The following is a 20,747-nucleotide window of genomic DNA, read 5'->3' as shown; positions in this document are numbered from 1 at the left end:
CTCCATGATATATTTTTTTATTGACACATTTATTCTACATACTGATGGGTTTCATAAAGACATGCTTATATATCTATATCCTGTGCTTTGACCCTATTCATTCTCCCCCCCCCCGTTACTACCTATTCCTGTTCAATTTTCTAGATTTTTTAAAAATTTTTTATTAGATATATTCTTTATTTACATTTCAAATGATTTCCCCTTTCCTGGTTTTCCCCTCCCCAAAACTCCCATAAGCTCTCTTCCCTCCCCCTATTCCACAATCAACCCCCTTCTGCATCCCTGTCCTGGTATTCCCCTACACTGCCGCATCAAGCCTTTCCAGGACCAGGGGCCTCTCCTTCCTGAAAACTCATATCTCGGAGTGCCTCCAAAAAGAAGCTGGAGAGAGCATACACTAGCAGCTTAACAGCACACCTGAAAGCTATAGAACAGAAAGAAGCTAATACAACCAAGAGGAGTAGAAGGCAGGAAATCATTAAACTCAGAGCTGAAATCAACCAAGTAGAAACAAAAAGAACTATACAAAGAATCAACAAAACCAGGAGCTGGTTCTTTGAGAAAAATCAACAAGATAGATAAACGTTAGCCAGACTAACTGGAGGGTACAGAGACAATATCCAAATCAACAAAATCAGAAATGAAAAGGGAGAAATAACAACAGAAACTGAGCAAATTAAAAAAAAAATCATTAGATCCTACTTCAAAGGCCGATACGCAACACAACTAGCTTCTTTTTTTAAATTAAATTTAGTGTCTATGTTCTTTTTAAAAATAACAATTTTTAAAAGTTTTTTTAAAAATAACAATTTTGACATGACCCAACCTTAGGTGCTAATACCCATTTCCTGTATGGGGAGTCATAAAAGAGTCTAGATGTGGAACAGGGAATGAATTTACTAAGTTTTGCCTATTAAATAGCATGACCTTGATTAAACAACTAAGAAGGGAAAGTTTATAGCCTGAAACAGCCAGTTGGATTGAGACGGATTTTAGCAAGAACTGAAAAGGAAAAATCAATCCAAATAAATGAAGTAATTAAAAATCAGTAATGTTATTATAATATGCACATAAAAAATGATGACTGAACATAGAAAAAGAAAAAGCAAAACTATAAGTCATTATCAATCATGGTTGCCATACCAATTCCTTTTTTGAAACATTAGCAGTAAAGGTATAAACTTTATCAATAGATATAGATATAATGGATCTAGACTTACTATGTAATTTTTTTGCAGTAGATAATCAAACCAGAAGTAACAACTCAGCAAAAAGAGAGAATTAATATTGTCAAGTATCAACAAAATGACTAATTCTGTCAGAATTTTTGATAGATTTCAAATATTATGTGAAAGTTAATTAAAAAGTACAAGTTTCTGCTTTGCAAATAATGACAAGCTGATATCACCATAATTTCAATGGAGGAAAGCATGCTGACAAAAGAGAGATCCAAGACAAGCATTACATCAAAAGGCATATCACTAACAGTCGGACAATATGCCCGTTCTTGACACTTTATTTACTCTGACCATGGAAAGATGATCATGAACATGGAAAGATGTTTTTCTGGAAAAATGCTTAACATTAGTGTAACAAGCCACTCAAACTCAACTTCTAATTATACAAGCTTGGAGCAGTAGAAAATACTTTTCATTAAAACATAAATACATGAAATCAATGCAGAACTTTAAATGTTCTTCTTAGATCTCACTTGGAAAAGGGCTGATCAATATGAAAGGAAAAAAATAGGTGTAAAAATATTTGGAAAAGATGTCTGAATTACAACTTACCTTGATGAGAGAAGAACTACATAAAATGATTTGGCAGAACAGGAACATTTCAATGTAAATTGATAATTCATAACAGAATATGGGGTGGAGTGAGGGCTCAGTGGTTAGAACAATTGCCACACAAGACAGAGGCCTGGAGTTCAGACGCCCAAGAACCTACATAAATCCTCAATGTGCAGAGCAGCCTGCCTGTATTTCTAGATTTTCATGGAAGAGACATACATAAGATCCAATAAGCAACCCAGTAAGACTAGCCTTATTCAAAATGGGTTTGAAGAAGAGACCATGCTTCTGGATACAGAAAATGTGGTACATTTACACAATGGAATACTACTCAGCTATTAAGAATGGGGACATTTTGAGTTTTGCAGGCAAATGAATGGAACTAGAAATTATCATCCTGAGTGAGTTAATTCAGACCCAAAAGGCCAAGCATGGTATGTTTTCACTAATAAGTCGATGTTAAAAAGTACAGAGTACCCAAGATACAGTCCACAGAACTCAAAATGCTCAACAAGCTGAAGTGCCTTAGTGGGGACACCTCAGTCCCACTTGGGAAGGAGAGCAAATCAAGCACAAATGCAGAGGGAGGGAGGGACCTGGGAGGAAAAGTGGACAGGGGAGTAGGGAGTCAGGGAAGAGAGGAACATGATCTGGCATTAGGTGAGGGAAAGGACTGAAGCCCAGAGGGCCAGCAGAAAGAATGGAAACAGGCAACCTCAGAGATAGGAGATTGGGGACACCCTCCAGAATGCACCAGAGACCTGGGAGGTGAGAGACTTTCAGTACTCAAATGGAGGGACCTTGGATGAAATGACTGACAGTAGGGAGAGGGAGCCCACCTCCAGCAGAAAGACAGAGCATTAAATGAGGGAGAGCGGAGTCCATCCCACAGTCACAACTCTGACCCATAATTGTGCCTCTCTGAAAGAATTACAGGAATGGAAATGGAGAGAAGCCTGAGGAAAAGATGGTCCAGTGACAGACCTAAAGTGGGATCCAGCTGAAGGGGAGGTCCCAAGTCCTGACACTATTACTGAGGTTATGGAGTGCTCACAAAAAGGGACCAAGTGTGACCTGCACTTCAGAAGACCCAACAAGCAGCTGAAACTGTCAGATGCAGATATTTGCACCCAACCAATGAACAGAAGCAGCTGACTCTTGTTGTTGGATTAGGGAAGGCTGAAAGAAGCTGAGGAGAAGGGCAACCCTGTAGGGGGAGCAGTCTCATTTACTCACGAGCCGTGAGATCTCTCAAACACCGGACCACCAAACAGGCAACATACAGCTGGTGCTGATATGAGTCCCTCAACACATATACAATAGAAGGCTGCTGGGTCTGTGTTCATTCAGACATGATGCACCTAACCCTCAAGAGACTGGAGGCCCCAGAGAGTTTAGAAGTCAGGTGGGGTGAGGGGTGGGGACATCCACCTGGAGACAGTGGGTGGGGAGGAGGTACAGGATGTGGAATAGGTCAAAGGGTGGGCAGGAGTGAAAGGAAAATAAAATATGGAATGTAAAAAAAAAAATTAATTAATTAATTAATTAATAATAAAAACAAAAAACAAAACCAAACAAAACCAAACACAAAAAAAAGAGACCATGCACCAGGCCTGTCTGGAGCGGCGGTGGCAGCAGCAATAGCAGCAGCAGCGGGTCCAGAGGAAGGGCCATCAGCAGTAGAACCAAGCTGACAGGGTCCAGGCAGACCCTGCGCCCACGACCACTGGCCATCGCTGGCCAGCCAAGCTGCAAGCAGTGGAGGATTTACGGCGCCTTTCACCACACAGAAGCCACATCAGAACTCTGTCTCCCGCCAGTCAGTTACGAGGCTTCCATATTGGTTCTCGGATGCCAGAGAAATCAGACAGACTGAGGTACGCAAATATAAGCCGAGACCAACCTCACGGGGGTCTAAGCCGGATGGGCGTTGGCCTGCACCCAGGCCCTGGGCTGATGGGGGGGGGGGGGCCACCGGGGTGCAAATCTGGCCAGGAGGTTGTTTGCCCGGGCCGGCGCACACGCCACTGCCATTTTGCCTATGGGAAGCCAGAGAATCCTAGCAGGCAAAACCAAACCGGCTAACAAGCATAGCCCGAGGCGGACATAGCAGGGGTCTCAGAGGGTCAGGCCCTGGACTGCACCCAGGCCCTGGTCTGCTCAGTGGGCCATCTGTGTGCTGACCCGGCCAGGAGGTTGTTTCCCTGGGCCGGCGTGCATGCCACTGCCATTTTGCCTATGGGAAGCCAGAGAGTCCTAGCAGGCAAAACCAAACCAGCTAACAGGCATAGCCAGGGGCAGACATAGCAGGGGTCTCAGACGGTCAGGCCCTGGACTGCCCCCAGGCCCTGGGCTGCTCAGTGGGCCATCTGTGTGCCAACCCGGCCAGGAGGTTGTTAGCCCAGGCCGGTGCTTGCACACGCCTGTGAGCGCTGCCGCCATTTTGCCTATGGGAAGCCAGAGAGTCCTAGCAGGCAAAATCAAACCAGCTAACAGGCATAGCCCCAGGCTGACACAGCAGGGGTCTAAGAAGGTTAGGCCCTGGACTGCACCCAGGCCCTGGGCTGCTCTGAGGGCCATCTGTGTGCTGACCCGTCCAGGAGGTTGTTAGCCCAGCAGACTCTCCCAGCACTCTCATGGAGAGCACATGCGCACACCACCATCCTAGCCACCTAACAGACCCAATTAACACTCACAGCTGAGGGGAACTTTGCTCGGACATTGGCCTGCCAGGCTTTTGCCTAGACTCAGGGCCCGAGCAGCTAGGCTAGCCTTGTGTGCACCAACCCAGTTGGGAGTTCCACTGCCCAGCAGAGTGATCAGCACACAGAAAAGGTCCCCGCAGCATACACCCTCAGCGCTCCCTGAAGGAGCACACAGGCACCATCTGGTTCACAAACACAATCTGGGGCAAAGAACACTAGGGCTGCAAGGGCACCCAAGAGGAGGACAGCACATCAGAAATCTGCAACAGGGGAAACCTTGCCATCCAGTGTTGCAGAAATAGCCCTACAGCCTTCAGGAGGCTGAAACACCAGCCAGAGACAAGACCAATTAGCTCCAGAGAACAAGATGGCAAAGGGCAAACGCAGGAACGCTACTAAGAGAAATCCAGGCAATATGGCAGCATCTGAACCAAACTCTCCAACATCAGCAAGTCCTGGTTATGCCAACACACCAGAGAAACAAGATTTGGATTTAAAATCACTGTTCATGATGCTACTAGAAGAACACAAAAAAGACATGAATGAATCTCTTAAAGAAATACAGGGGAACATGAATAAGCTAGAAACCCGTATAATGGAAACACAAAAATCACTTAAAGAAATGCAGGAGAATAAGGCCCAAGAGATAGAAGCCAATAAAGAAGAAAGGCAAAAAAACTTAAAGAAATGCAGGAGAACTTGAGTCAACAGGCAGAAGTCATGAAAGAGGAAACACAAAAATCTCTTAAAGAATTACAGGAAAACACAAACAAACAAATGATGGAACTGAGCAAAGCCATCCTGGATCTAAAAACAGAAGTAGAAACAACTAAGAAATCACAAAGGGAGACAACTTTGGAGATAGAAAACCTTGAGAAGAAATCAGGGGCCATAGATGCAAATATAAACAACAGAATACAAGAGATGGAAGAAAGAATCTCAGATGCTGAAGATACCATAGAAACCATTGACTCAACTGTCAAAGAAAATTCAAAATGCAAAAAGCTTGTATCCCAGAACATCCAGGAAATCCAGGATACAATGAGAAGACCAAACCTAAGGATTATAGGTATAGATGAGAGTGAAGATTTACAACTGAAAGGGCCAGCAAATATCTTCAACAAAATTATGGAAGAAAACTTTCCTAACTTAAAGAGAGAGATGCCTATGAATATACAAGAAGCTTACAGAACTCCAAACAGACTGGACCTGAGCAGAAATACCTCCCGTCACATAATAATCAAACCTCCAAATGCACTAAACAAAGAAAGAATATTAAAGGCAGTAAGAGAGAAAGGCCAAGTAACATATAAAGGAAGACCTATCAGAATCACACCAGACTTCTCACCAGAGACTATGAAAGCTAGAAGATCCTGGGCAGATCTCATGCAGCCTCTAAGAGAACACAAATGTCAGCCAAGACTACTATACCCAGCAAAACTCTCATTCACCATAGATGGAGAAACCAAGATATTCCATGACAAAACCAAATTTACACAATATCTTTCTACAAACCCAGCTCTGCAAAGAATGAAAGGAGGAAAACTCCAATACAAGGAGGGAAACTACACCCTGGAAAAAGCAAGATAGTTACCTTCCTTCATCAAACTCAAAAGAAGATAACCACTCAAACATAAAAAGAACATCAAAAATGACAGGAAGTAATAATCACTATTCCTTAATGTCTCTTAACATCAATGGTCTCAATTCCCCAATAAAAAGACATAGACTAAGAGACTGGATAAGGAAACAGGACCCTACAATTTGCTGCATACAGGAGACACACCTCAGTGTCAAAGATAAAAACTACCTTAGAGTAAAAGGCTGGAAGACAATCATACAAGCCAATGGTAACAGGAAACAAGCAGGAGTAGCCATATCAGATAAAATTGACTTTCAAACTAAAGTCATCAAAAGAGACACTTCTTGCTGGTCAAAGGAAAAATCCACCAAGAAGAACTTTCAATTCTGAACATCTATGCGCCAAATGCAAGGGTACCCTCATTTGTTAAAAAACTTTACTAAAGCTCAAACACACATTGCACCTAACACAATAATTGTGGGGGACTTCAACACTCCACTCTCCTCAATGGACCAATCAGGAAAATAGAAACCAAAGAGGGACACAGTAAAACTAATTGAAGCTTTGGACCAGTTGGATTTGACTGATATTTATAGAACATTTCACCCTAAAGCAAAAGAATATACCTTTTTCTCAGCACCTCATGGTACCTTCTCCAAAATCGACCATATAATTGGTCACAAGGCAGAACTCAACAAATATAAGATGATCAAACTAATCCCATGCCTCCTATCAGATCACTATGGTGTAAGAGTGGTTTTCAATAGCAACAAAAACAACAGAAAGCCCACAGACACATGGAGGCTGAATAATACTCTACTCAATGAAACCTTGGTCAAGGAAGAAATAAAGAAAGACATTGAAGACTTTTTAGAACACAATGAAAATGAAGACACAACATACCCAAATCTATGGGACACAATGAAAGCAGTGCTAAGAGGAAAACTCATAGCCCTGAGTGCCTCCAAAAAGAAAATGGAGAGAGCATACATTACCAGCTTAATGACACACCTGAAAGCCCTGGAACAAAAAGAAGCTATTTCACCCAGGAGGAGTAGAAGGCAGGAAATCATCAAACTCAGGGCCGAAATCAATCAAGTAGAAACAAAGAGAACCATACAAAGAATCAACAAAACCAGGAGCTGGTTCTTTGAGAAAATCAACAAGATAGATAAACCCTTAGCCAGACTGACCAAAGGGCACAGAGAAAGTATCCAAATTAACAAAATTAGAAATGAAAAGCGAGATATAACAACAGAAACTGAGGAAATCCAAAAAATCATCAGATCCTACTACAAGAGCCTGTACTCAACACAACTGGAGAATCTGGAGGAAATGGACAATTTCCTTGACAGATACCAAATACCAAAATTAAATCAGGACCAAATAGATCATCTAAACAGTCCCATAATGACTAAAGAAATAGAAGGAGTCATAGAAAGTCTTCCAACCAAAAAAAGCACAGGACAAGATGGTTTCAGTGCAGAATTCTATCAGACCTTCAAAGAAGAGTTAACACCAATACTCTTCAAACTATTCCACAAAATAGAAACAGAAGGAACACTACCCAATTCCTTCTACGAAGCCACAATTACGCTGATACCAAAGCCACACAAAGATCCAACAAAGAAAGAGAACTTCAGACCAATTTCCCTTATGAACATCGATGCAAAAATACTCAATAAAATTCTTGCCAACCGAATCCAAGAACACATCAAAACGATCGTCCACCATGATCAAGTAGGCTTTATCCCGGGAATGCAGGGCTGGTTCAATATACGGAAATCCATCAATGCAATCCACTACATAAACAAACTCAAAGAAAAAAACCACATGGTCATTTCATTGGATGCTGAAAAAGCATTTGACAAAATTCAGCATCCTTTCATGCTTAAAGTCTTGGAAAGAACAGGAATTCAAGGCCCATACCTAAACATAGTAAAAGCAATATACAGCAAACCGGTAGCCAGCGTCAAACTAAATGGAGAGAAACTTGAAGCAATCCCACTAAAATCAGGGACTAGACAGGGCTGCCCCCTTTCTCCTTATCTTTTCAATATTGTACTTGAGGTACTAGCTCAGGCAATTCGACAACATAAGGAGGTCAAAGGGATACAAATTGGAAAGGAAGAAGTCAAACTATCATTATTTGCAGATGACATGATAGTCTACCTAAGTGACACAAAAAAACTCCACTAGAGAACTCCTACAGCTGATAAACACTTCAGCAAAGTGGCAGGTTATAAAATCAACTCAAGCAAATCATTGGCCTTCCTATACTCAAAGGATAAGCAGGCTGAGAAAGAAATTAGGGAAATGACCCCCTTCACAATAGCCACAAATAGTATAAAGTATCTTGGGGTGACTCTTACCAAACATGTGAAAGATCTGTATGACAAGAACTTCAAGACTCTGAAGAAGGAAATGGAAGAAGACCTCAAAAAATGGGAAATCCTCCCATGCTCATGGATCGGTAGAATCAATATAGTTAAAATGGCCATTTTGCCAAAAGCAATCTACAGATTCAATGCAATATCCATCAAAATCCCAACTCAATTCTTCACAGAGTTAGAAAGAGAAATTATCAAATTTATCTGGAATAACAAAAAACCCAGGATAGCTAAAACTATTCTCAGCAACAAAAGAAATTCTGGGGGAATCAGTATCCTTGACCTCAAGCAATACTACAAAGCAATCGTGTTAAAAACTGCATGGTATTGGTATAGTGACAGGCAGGAGGTTCAATGGAATAGGATTGAAGATCCAGAAATGAACCCACACACCTATGGACACTTGATCCTCGACAAAGAGGTTGCAAACATCCTATGGAAAAAAGATAGTCTTTTCAACAAATGGTGCTGGTTCAACTGGAGGTCAGCATGTAGAAGAATGCGAATTGATCCATCCTTGTCTCCTTGTACTAAGCTCAAATCCAAATGGATCAAGGACCTCCACATAAAGCCAGACACTCTGAAGTTAATAGAAAAGAAACTGGGGAAGACCCTTGAGGACATCGGTGCAGGGAGAAAGTTTCTGAACAGAACACCAATAGCGTATGCTCTAAGAGCAAGAATTGACAAATGGGACCTCATAAAATTACAAAGTTTCTGTAAGGCAAAGGACACCATCAAGAAGACAAATCGGCAACCAACAAATTGGGAAAAGATCTTCATCCATCCTACATCAGATAGAGGGCTAATATCCAATATATATAAAGAACTCAAGAAGTTAGACTCCAGAAAACCGAACAACCCTATTAAAAAATGGGGTACAGAGTTAAACAAAGAATTCTCACCTGAAGAACTTCGGATGGCAGAGAAGCATCTTAAAAAATGCTCAACTTCATTAGTCATTAGGGAAATGCAAATCAAAACAACCCTAAGATTTCATCTTACACCAGTCAGAATGGCTAAGATTAAAAATTCAGGAGACAGCAGGTGTTGGAGAGGGTGTGGAGAAAGAGGAACACTCCTCCACTGCTGGTGGGGTTGCAAATTGGTACAACCACTCTGGAAATCAGTCTGGCGGTTCCTCCGAAAACTGGGCACCTCACTTCCAGAAGATCCTGCTATACCACTCCTGGGCATATATCCAGAGGATTCCCCACCATGTAATAAGGATACATGCTCTACTATGTTCATAGCAGCCCTATATATAATTGCCAGATGCTGGAAAGAACCCAGGTATCCCTCAACAGATGAGTGGATGCAAAAAATGTGGTATATCTACACAATGGAGTACTATTCAGCCATTAGAAACAATGAATTCATGAAATTCTTAGGCAAATGGATGGACCTAGAGAACATCATACTAAATGAGGTAACCCAGACTCAAAAGGTGAATCATGGTATGCACTCACTAATAAGTGGTTATTAACCTAGAAAACTGGAATACCCAAAACATAATCCACACATCAAATGAGATACAAGAAGAAAGGAGGAGTGGCCCCTGGTTCTGGAAAGACTCAGTGAAACAGTATTCGGCAAAACCAGAACGGGGAAGTGGGAAGGGGTAGGAGGGAGGACAGGGGAAGAGAAGGGACTATCGGGGAGTGGGGGGCTAGAAAAGGGGAAATCATTTGAAATGTAAATAAATTATATCGAATAAAAAAATGGGGTACAGAGTTAAACAAAGAATTCTCACCTGAAGAACATCGGATGGCGGAGAAGCATCTTAAAAAATGCTCAACTTCATTAGTCATTAGGGAAATGCAAATCAAAACAACCCTGAGATTTCACCTTACACCAGTCAGAATGGCTAAGATTAAAAATTCAGGATGGAAAAAAGATAGCCTTTTCAACAAATGGTGCTGGTTCAACTGGAGGTCAGCATGCAGAAGAATGCGAATTGATCCATCCTTGTCTCCTTGTACTAAGATCAAATCCAAATGGATCAAGGACCTCCACATAAAGCCAGACACTCTGAAGCTAATAGAAAAGAAACTGGGGAAGACCCTTGAGGACATCGGTACAGGGAGAAAGTTTCTGAACAGAACACCAATAGCGTATGCTCTAAGAGCAAGAATTGACAAATGGGACCTCATAAGGTTACAGAGTTTCTGTAAGGCAAAGGACACCATCAAGAGGACAGATCGGCAACCAACAAATTGGGAAAAGATCTTCACCAATCCTACATCAGATAGAGGGCTAATATCCAATATATATAAAGAACTCAAGAAGTTAGACTCCAGAAAACCGAACAACCCTATTAAAAAATGGGGTACAGAGTTAAACAAAGAATTCTCACCTGAAGAACTTCGGATGGCAGAGAAGCATCTTAAAAAATGCTCAACTTCATTAGTCATTAGGGAAATGCAAATCAAAACAACCCTAAGATTTCATCTTACACCAGTCAGAATGGCTAAGATTAAAAATTCAGGAGACAGCAGGTGTTGGAGAGGGTGTGGAGAAAGAGGAACACTCCTCCATTGCTGGTGGGGTTGCAAATTGGTACAACCACTCTGGAAATCAGTCTGGCGGTTCCTCCGAAAACTGGGCACCTCACTTCCAGAAGATCCTGCTATACCACTCCTGGGCATATATCCAGAGGATTCCCCACCATGTAATAAGGATACATGCTCTACTATGTTCATAGCAGCCCTATTTATAATTGCCAGATGCTGGAAAGAACCCAGGTATCCCTCAACAGAAGAGTGGATGCAAAAAATGTGGTATATCTACACAATGGAGTACTATTCAGCCATTAGAAACAACAAATTCATAAAATTCTTAGGCAAATGGATGGAGCTAGAGAACATCATACTAAGTGAGGTAACCCAGACTCAAAAGGTGAATCATGGTATGCACTCACTAATAAGTGGTTATTAACCTAGAAAACTGGAATACCCAAAACATAATCCACACATCAAATGAGATACAAGAAGAAAGGAGGATTGGCCCCTGGTTCTGGAAAGACTCAGTGAAACGGTATTCGGCAAAACCAGAACGGGGAAGTGGGAAGGGATGGGAGGGAGGACAGGGGAAGAGAAGGGGGCTTACGGGACTATCGGGGAGTGGGGGGGGCTAGAAAAGGGGAAATCATTTGAAATGTAAATAAATTATATCGAATAAAAAAATTCAGGAGATAGCAGGTGTTGGAGAGGGTGTGGAGAAAGAGGAACATTCCTCCACTGCTGGTGGGGTTGCAAATTGGTACAACCACTCTGGAAATCAGTCTGGCGGTTCCTCTGAAAACTGGGCACCTCACTTCCAGAAGATCCTGCTATACCACTCCTGGGCATATACCCAGAGGATTCCCCACCATGTAATAAGGATATATGCTCTACTATGTTCATAGCAGCCCTATTTATAATTTCCAGATGCTGGAAAGAACCCAGGTATCCCTCAACAGAAAATTGGATGCAAAAAATGTGGTATATCTACACAATGGAGTACTATTCAGCCATTAGAAACAATGAATTCATGAAATTCTTAGGCAAATGGATGGACCTAGAGAACATCATACTAAGTGAGGTAACCCAGACTCAAAAGGTGAATCATGGTATGCACTCACTAATAAGTGGATACTAACCTAGAAACCTGGAATACCCAAAACATAATCCACACATCAAATGAGGTACAAGAAGAATGGAGGAGTGGCCCCTTGTTCTGGAAAGGCTTAGTGAAGCAGTATAGGGCAAGTGGGGAAGTGGGAAGGGCTGGGTGGGAGGTCAGGAGGAGAGAAGGGGGCTTACAGAACTTTCGGGGAGTGGGGGACTAGAAAAGTGGAAATCATTTGAAATGTAAATAAAAAGTATATTGAATAAAAAAAATGAACATTAAAAAAAAAGAGACCATGACCATGCTTCTAAGAACAAGCCCTTGAAGAATACTTATGACGTCAACCTTAGGCCTCCACATATACATCTATATACTTAGTGTGTACACTCTAAGCACATATGTTAGAGAAAAACCATGTAGAATGGAATGTTATAGACTCTGTACATTCTCATAATGTAAATACAACCATAAAAGAGTATGTATCCTCATTCCTAGGAGCTGTTTGGGCATATACCCTTATTTCCCATATCTGAATTTTACTTGTCTACTGAAAGTTGTTATAAATACCTGAAAGAATGGAGCCAGGAATACAAAGAAATTATTTCGAAATCATTTGATTCCATGAACCAAGAGAGTGTATTCAAATATGCTCAGGAACAAAGTCTGCTAAGGTGTTATTCAAAGTTTCTGAGTATTTAATTTCACAAGCCCAGAATAATATCACACATAAATAAACTTCTTCCCTCTAGCCTGGATATGAATTGTAGTCTGCTTTATTTAATTTATAGTGTTGCTTATTAATAACAAGGTATATGATGCCAAAAGAAACACATCATCTGTTATTGCCACATCATCCTTGTTTCCTGGTAATCTCATGCTTTCTCCATCGTTTCTAGGTAATGTTGCTTACACCTTTGTCCCTCTGTTAATTATTATTTATTCTTAATACATTGAGTATAAGTCCACTTTTCCCTTTGGAATGTGATTATTCACTACAGTCTAACTTGATCATCCTTACCTTTCTAAAGTCTATCAAGAAAAGGATCTGCCAATATTTTTAACTAAGAATGTCAATCAACACACAATCAAGTATGATAAATGCTCTCTCTACAAGTACTCTGCTATCAGCTTGTGCTGCTCCACAAAGCAAAGGTGAATGCCAGAAGAATATCTATCAACCGATGGCAAGAAGGGATACATGGAAATGAACAAGAAGAGGCTGGGGATCCCTACCTGGTTGCACACAGGCTTGTACTTGAGCCCCGGCTTGTTCAGGATCATCTCCAGCTGCCTGCGGTTAAAGTTGGACACCCCGATCGACTTGGCCAATCCTGCATCCTTACACTTCTCCATGGCCTGGGGAGGAAAAGATACATACAAACTACTTTCTAGGGTTGAATACTTCTTAGATTTCTACCACATGAAAGCCATAAACGCAACCTCAGCTCTTACACTAAACAGCCCTTCAGAAATAGCTTCAGTTTTTAGAACAGAAGGTACACTCTAGTTTCATAAATGAAATTGTGGCCTGACTTTTTCTCTGTATGTACTACCCCTGTGCTCTCTGATTCTAGCACTCACCTCCCAGGTGGCACAGAGATCCACTATGTCAAATAGTAACTTTCCATGCTCATCTACTGGAAATTTTTCTTCTCCTGGCTAGAATAGAAACAAATGTTAAAGTAACCTCTCAACAAATGCCTTTTCTAACCAATAGCAATGGCTCTAGGTAAAGGAAGGACTGAGAACTAAATTTCCATAAGATAGATGGGTCATATTTAATGTAATAATATTTGTAATGTATATTGAATATTGAGTTATATGAAACACCTTCAGTGGTAGGATTCTATGTTCTTATAGTATATGTTTTTTTTTTTTTTACAAATATTGTATCTCTGAGTCATTATGCAATGAGCTTCTTGTCTTTTATGATTATTTACAGTTGACTACTTCTTGGTGGATAACCAGTATGAGCTCTCTTCCTTGGGAAGAGTGTCTAACTTGCTTTTAGTATTCTTTAGTTGCATGTAGATTACTTTGTGTTTGTTTGTTTGTTTTTGTCTAATATTAGGCCCCATGAGACATCACCCTTCCACACAGATTCTTGTTCAGCTCTTCTCTGGTGAGCATTCTCTGGTGAAATTTCAGGGGTCTTCTCTGACATCTCTAGGAGATGTAATCTTACAACAAACTTTCTAATCTCCTGGACCATAAAATCATTCTTTCCCCTCCTCTACTATCATCTCTGACCCTCAGCACGATTTGTATTTTAGATGCATAGAAGCTATACCTATCATATCACTAAGTCACCATAATTCCCAACTATGCTCTAAATGAATTATTTCTGGAATTTCAAGCAACATACTTTCAGGGCCATTGGGAAATGAATGAGATACAGGTCCACATAGTCCAACTGAAGTTTCTTCAGTGACTGTTCCAAGGAAGATCTCACCAGTTCTGGGTGATGGCTAGTACACCAAAGCTGCATTTGAAGATAGAATTCAAATTGAATTAATAAATTCTAACAATTTAATCATTTGCTTCAGCTAATACAAAGACATTTTTCTACTGATTTGAAATTGATATGCACAGGGGAGTATTCTACTTCTACTCAAATATCCTTTAATCTGATCTAGCCATGCAAATATTTCTTTATTATCAAGTAGTCTTTGAAATTACTCAATATACAACATTTTAATCCAGTAATAATAATGTTGTTCATCAATATTATATTTCCCTGGATTGAAAATGTGAAGGAAGTGTCTAATGCTCTTACCCAGTCAACTCAGTGTGGACGAGTTAGTTATGTGAGTGACCACATATGCGTGTGATGTTTGGCTTATTCTGTATGCACCTATGGATTTCAAATGTCAATCTTGGATTCCTATCACTGTTACTCTTTGCCTTATATAGTATCTAATTCATGTAACTATGGGACAAATATTTTCAATGTTCCGTTGTATATTATATATAATATAAATAAGGTTAGTTATATCTTACTTAAAATTGAAAGTCTTATCCTATTTTCTCTAATAAAAGTATTTAAAATTTTCAGAGTGTTGAAAACTATTAAAGCATTATCCAGAAGATAAACCAGACCATTTTTCCATAGTCCAGTTTACATTATATTGCTATGAACTAACATGCAGAAATGAGAGGCATTAAATTTGTGAATATAATCACATTAATCATGAGAAAGTCATTCTCTATGACTCAACACTATATCCAACACACAAGTACATGTGAGTAAAAGACAGATAAGAAAATACAGTACACTAACTATTGCTGATCCAGTCAAATGAATACCTCTTTAAATATCATTGTTCATTCGCTGGTAAATTATGTAAGCAGTACCTTTGTTGTGTAAAATATATCTTTTCTCCTTACAGTGCCATCAGCAATCTTGCTTCTGATGGCCTCTCCTACATGATCTTCGGTATTATAGACAGAAGCAGAATCAAAATGACGGAAACCAGCATCTATAGCCATTTTGGTGAGCTTCTTAGCTTTACTCTTGGGGAACTAAAGAACAACAAAAAAGTAGCATGTATAGATGGTCATTTGTGATTCAGAACGTTGTTAAGCACAAAATGTGATCTTCTCTTGAATCAATTTTCTCCTATGTCTTTAGTAGTAAAAATTCCAGATAAGATTAAGATCTTTGCCTATGGATTAATGAGAGTGAGACAATCTGAAAATTTCTTTTGTTTTTGGCAATTACAGATTAGTCATTGTTATAAGAGATACTCACTAGCACCTAAGATCTAGCACTTACTACTGGAAATCATAAGAATATTAAACAAAAATTTACACAAGAAAATATGTTCCATTTAACATAAAAATTAAATGCTGTTTTGGGGAATGGCTTTGTAATCCAAGGCCCTGAATTTAAGTTCAAAGTTCCAGAAGAAAACTATTTGATGATTTCAGAAGTAAAATAGCCATCTACATAACCTCTATATAACTTCTACATAAATGGTATTTTCAAAATTTAATGTTCTCTGCCATTTCATAACAGCTAATTTAAGAAATCAGTTAACTTCCCTTGTCTGCTCCTAATAATCCCCCCTTCTCCTCTTTCTATCCTTAACTAAAAATATCCAGCTTAAAACACATGACCTGTATTTTCTGGACCATGGGTTATTGAATGATTATGGCTCATAGCCATAATCACAGTATGGCTGAAGCATGAGAGTCCTCATTTCTGGCATCAAGTAAAACCTGCTCTAGCTGGTTGAGGTAGTTAAAATTCTATCTTTTGCTTTTTCCTACAAAGTTAATTCTTACATATTATACCATGGATCTTCTATGAATTTTCTGACAAGAAAGGCAGATAGAACACATCAAAGTCCCTGAACAGTGAATTCACACAGTGTATTCTGATGAATATAAATGAATGCTGTTCAGAGCTACCACTCAAAGACCTTCATTCAGTTTGTTACATAAAACACTTGACTTACCCAGTTCCCAAATCCTGTTTCCAAAATGAAGTATGTCCATGGGAATACCTGTGCTTGTTCAGGCAGTGCAGTTGCCATCTACATATGAAATCAGTGTTCTAAGTTTCAGCAGTAACATTACAGCATACATGATACCAGGTCCTGCTACTTCCTCTACAGACCATTCTCTCTTTTTTTTTAATTTTTTTATTTACATTGCAAATGATTTCCCTTTTTCTGGGTCCCTACTCCCCGCAAGTCCCATAAGCCCTCTTCCATCCATCTATTCTTCCATCCACTCCTTCCCACTTCCCTGTTCTGGAATTCCCCTATACTCTTGCACTGAGTCTTTCCAGAACCAGGGCCACTCCTCCATTCCTTTTAGACATCATTTAATTTGTGGATTATGTCCTGGGTATTCAAAGTTTCTAGGCTAATATCCACTTATCAGTGAGTGCTACCATGATTGGTCTTTTGAGACTGGGTTACCTCACTTAGTATGATGTTCTCCAGCTCCATCCATTTGTCTAAGAATTTCATGAATTCATTGTTTCTAATGGCTGAATAGTACTCCATTGTGTAAATATACCATATTTTTTGTATCCATTCCTCAGTTGAAGGACATCTAGGTTCTTTCCAGCTTCTGGCTACTACAAATAGGGCTGCTATGAACATAGCATATGCTATGAACATAGTGGAGCATGTGTCCTTATTGCATGCTGAAGAATCCACAGGATATATACCCAGTAGTGGTATAACAGGGTCCTCAGGAAGTGACATGCCCAGTTTTCTGAGGAACCGCCAGACTGATTTCCAAAGTGGTTGCACCATCTTGCAATCCCACCAGCAGTGGAGGAGTGTTCGTCTTTCTCCACATCCTCGCCAACACCTGCTGTCTCCTGAGTTTTTGACTTTAGCCATTCTGACTGGTATGAGGTGAAATCTCAGGGTTGTTTTGATTTGCATTTCCCTAATGATTAATGATGTTGAACATTTCTTAAGGTGTTTCTCAGCTCTCCGAAGTTCTTTATGTGAAAATTCTTTGTTTAGCTCCGTACCCCACTTTTTAATGGGGTTATTTGTTTCTCTGGGTTCTACTTTCTTGAGCTCTTTGTATATATTAGATATTAGCCCTCTGTCGGATTTAGGGTTGGTGAAGATTCTTTCCCAGTCTGTTGGTTGACGTTTTGTCCTTTTGATGGTGTCCTTTGCCTTACAGAAACTTTGTAGTTTTATGAGGTCCCGTTTGTCAATTCTTGATCTTAGAGCATAAGCTATTGGTGTTCTATTCAGGAACTTTTCCCCTGTGCCCATATCCTCCAGGGTCTTCTCCAGTTTCTTTTCAATTAGTTTCAGTGTGTCAGGTTTTATGTGGAGGTCCTTGATCCATTTGGAGTTGAGCTGGGTACAAGGAGATAAGAATGGATCGATGTGCATTCTTCTGCATGCTGACCTCCAATTGAACCAGCACCATTTCTTGAAAAGACTATCTTTGTTCCAATGGATGCTTTCAGCTCCTTTGTCGAAGACCAAGTGACTATAGGTGTGTTGGTTCATTTCTGGGTCTTCAATCCTATTCCATTGATCTGCTTGCCTGATATTATACGAATACCATGCAGTTTTTATCACTATTGCTCTGTAGTAGAGTTTAAAGTCTGGGATATTGAATCCCCCTGAAGTTCTTTTACTGTTGAGAATAGTTTTAGCTATCCTGGGTTTTTTGTTATTCCAGATGAATTTGAGAATTGCTCTTTCTAGCTCTATGAAGAACTGGGTTGGTATTTTTATGGGAATAGCATTGAATCTGTAGATTGCCTTTGGCAAGATGGCCATTTTAACTATATTAATCCTGCCAATCCATGAGCATGGAAGGTTTTTCCATTTTCTGAGATCTTCTTCAATTTCCTTCTTCAGAGATCTGAAGTTCTTGTCATATAGGTCTTTCACTTGTTTGGTTAGAGTCACCCCAAGATACTTTATGCTGTTTGTAGCAATTGTGAAGGGTGTCATTTCCCTAATTTCTTTCTCAGTCTGCTTATCCTTTGAATATATAAAGGCTACTGATTTGCTTGCGTTGATTTTGTAGCCAGCCACTTTGATGAAGTTGTTTATCAGCTGTAGGAGTTCTCTAGTAGAGTTTTTAGGGTCACTTAAGTATATGATCATATCATCTGCAAATAGTGATAGTTTGACTTCTTCCTTTCCAATTTGTATCCCTTTGACTTCCTTCTGTTGTCTAATTGTAGAGACCATTCTTACCTTCTTTTGGATTCTTTAGGTGCTTCTAATTTTCTCCTGCCCTTCATTTTACTTTCTTCCACAATTTAAAGAATTATTGCCATTGTTCTTCATTGTTGTACTTTGGGCAGTTTAAAACCCCTTAGTCCACTGAGATCACTCAACAAGTTAAGTACTTATCAACAATCTTAATGGCCCTTATCAAATCCCTGAGATGCATATAATGGAAGAGAAATGACCTAAGTATGTTGATCTCTGTCCTCCACAATGGTACCATGGTATACTGGCTGGTTTTGTGTGTCAACTTGACACAGGCCGGAGTTATCATAGAGAAAAGAGTTTCAGGTGAGAAATGGCTCCATAAGACCCATCTGTAAGGCATTTTCCCAATTAGTGATCAAGGGGGGCAGGCCCATTGTGAGTGGTGTCATCCCTGGGATGGTAGTCTTGGGTTCTATAAGAGAGCAGGCTGAGAAAGCCAGGGGAAGAAAACCAGAAAGAAATATTTCTCCTTGACCTCTGCATCAGCTCCTGTATCCTGACCTGCTTGAGTTCCAGTCCTGAACTCCTTGGGTGATGAACAGCAATGTGGAAGTATAAGCTCAATAAACACTTTCTTCCAAAACTTGCTTCTTGGTCATGATATTTTGTGCAGGAATAGTAACCCTGACTAAGACACATGGCAAGTACATGCCATGCGTGTTAACACATAGAGAGGGGGGGAAGGAACGTAAGAAGGAAGGAGGGAGATGGGAGGCAGGACAAGGGGAAAGAGAGAAGAGAGATAACACATATTTAAAAGAATACATTTGTAGACTAAAAGAATGAAGTCAGCACTATAACAACCAGTCCTTAGACACATATCCTTAGTAAGGCTAAGTACATTACCAGAAAGCAGCTCTCATTCCAGTAAAATGAAATTTCCAGTACCAAATTTCATTGCAAATAATTGGTTGTACCATTGTACATTAAATCCAACATGTTTAAACACAGATCAACCATGTCTAAATGTCATCACTAAGTTCCTGGGTTTGGCTAGACCATTGTCAAACTTTATTTCTAGTTGTTTCTCTTGGATTGAGAGTAGTTAACGAAGTTAGTTCTTCAACCAAAATCCATTATAATGGCATTGGAAAGGCTGAGGGAAAGTAAAGGTTAAAGACACACACATGTCTGAGAGTGGTAACTCTGAAACATTAATATCCATAAAAAGAATACAGGGAGACATTACTTAGCCCATACACTTCAATTAAAATGAGATCGTCAAACACAAAGCAGTGCACCAAATTAAAGAAAGGACTCACACATCTTATTGAATAAACTTTATCTCAGTAATATCTTTACCAGTTGACTTTATAAAAGCACCAGAAAGTCAGTGACTTTAATCAGGCAGTCTTACACCCGTTCTGTTTCTATTTATTCTTGACCCTCAACCCCAGCAAACATGGTCTTACCTCTGAGGGAATAGCAGTACCAAAACCCAGTACTGGAATGAGGTGACCATCATTCAGTTCCACACAGTGACATTTGGAGTTCATCATCTGTCACTCTTCAAGAAAAGCCGGCTTAGCTTGATGTTTGCCTTCACAGGGCACTTCAGTAATAAGAGCTCCTCTTCTGCTTTCCTGGCTAATGTATAGTCCCTGCATGTGTGGGAGTTAATAGGTTTCCACAAGTGGGAATGAAATGAGATACAGTTAACCTAATTAGAAGAAAAAATCCTGCTTTTCCTTTTATTGAAAATGGACTTTTTTTTTAATACAATTAATGCTGATTACTCTTTTCCCTCCCTTCAGTCCTTCCTACCTCCACTCACACCCAGGTCCATCCCCTTTTCTCTTTCATTAGAAAACAAACAGGTTTCTAAATGAATATAACATATATTATATATAATTTTATAGTATATCATCATATATTACATATAATTATGTATAATATAATATATTATATAATATAATTTGATAACATAAGAATGGACAAAAACTAATATA

At 39.9% G+C, this 20,747-nt stretch overlaps 1 protein-coding gene across 3 annotated transcripts in view; it reads right to left on the bottom strand.

The window, feature by feature from the left end:
* LOC127664762 (aldo-keto reductase family 1 member C21) overlaps nucleotides 1-20,294 on the bottom strand; it is a 34,141-nt gene extending 13,847 nt beyond the window's left edge. For 2 of the 3 annotated variants that reach the window (XM_052156918.1, XM_052156919.1), the window contains exons 1-5: nucleotides 20,211-20,294; nucleotides 15,434-15,601; nucleotides 14,445-14,561; nucleotides 13,661-13,738; nucleotides 13,313-13,435 (exon numbers count right to left, since the gene is read on the bottom strand). In XM_052156918.1, the coding sequence (XP_052012878.1) occupies nucleotides 13,313-13,435; nucleotides 13,661-13,738; nucleotides 14,445-14,561; nucleotides 15,434-15,601; nucleotides 20,211-20,294 (570 nt within the window). The remainder of the gene's footprint in view (nucleotides 1-13,312; nucleotides 13,436-13,660; nucleotides 13,739-14,444; nucleotides 14,562-15,433; nucleotides 15,602-20,210) is intronic. The other variant, XM_052156921.1, reaches the window with a different exon arrangement.
* Nucleotides 20,295-20,747: the final 453 nt, after the last annotated feature.

The sequence above is a fragment of the Apodemus sylvaticus genome, chromosome 14, assembly GCF_947179515.1.
Source record: "Apodemus sylvaticus chromosome 14, mApoSyl1.1, whole genome shotgun sequence".
Lineage (NCBI taxonomy): Eukaryota > Metazoa > Chordata > Mammalia > Rodentia > Muridae > Apodemus > Apodemus sylvaticus.
The sequence above is the reverse complement of the archived record's forward strand: the minus strand, read 5'-3'. Positions and strand labels throughout refer to the sequence as shown.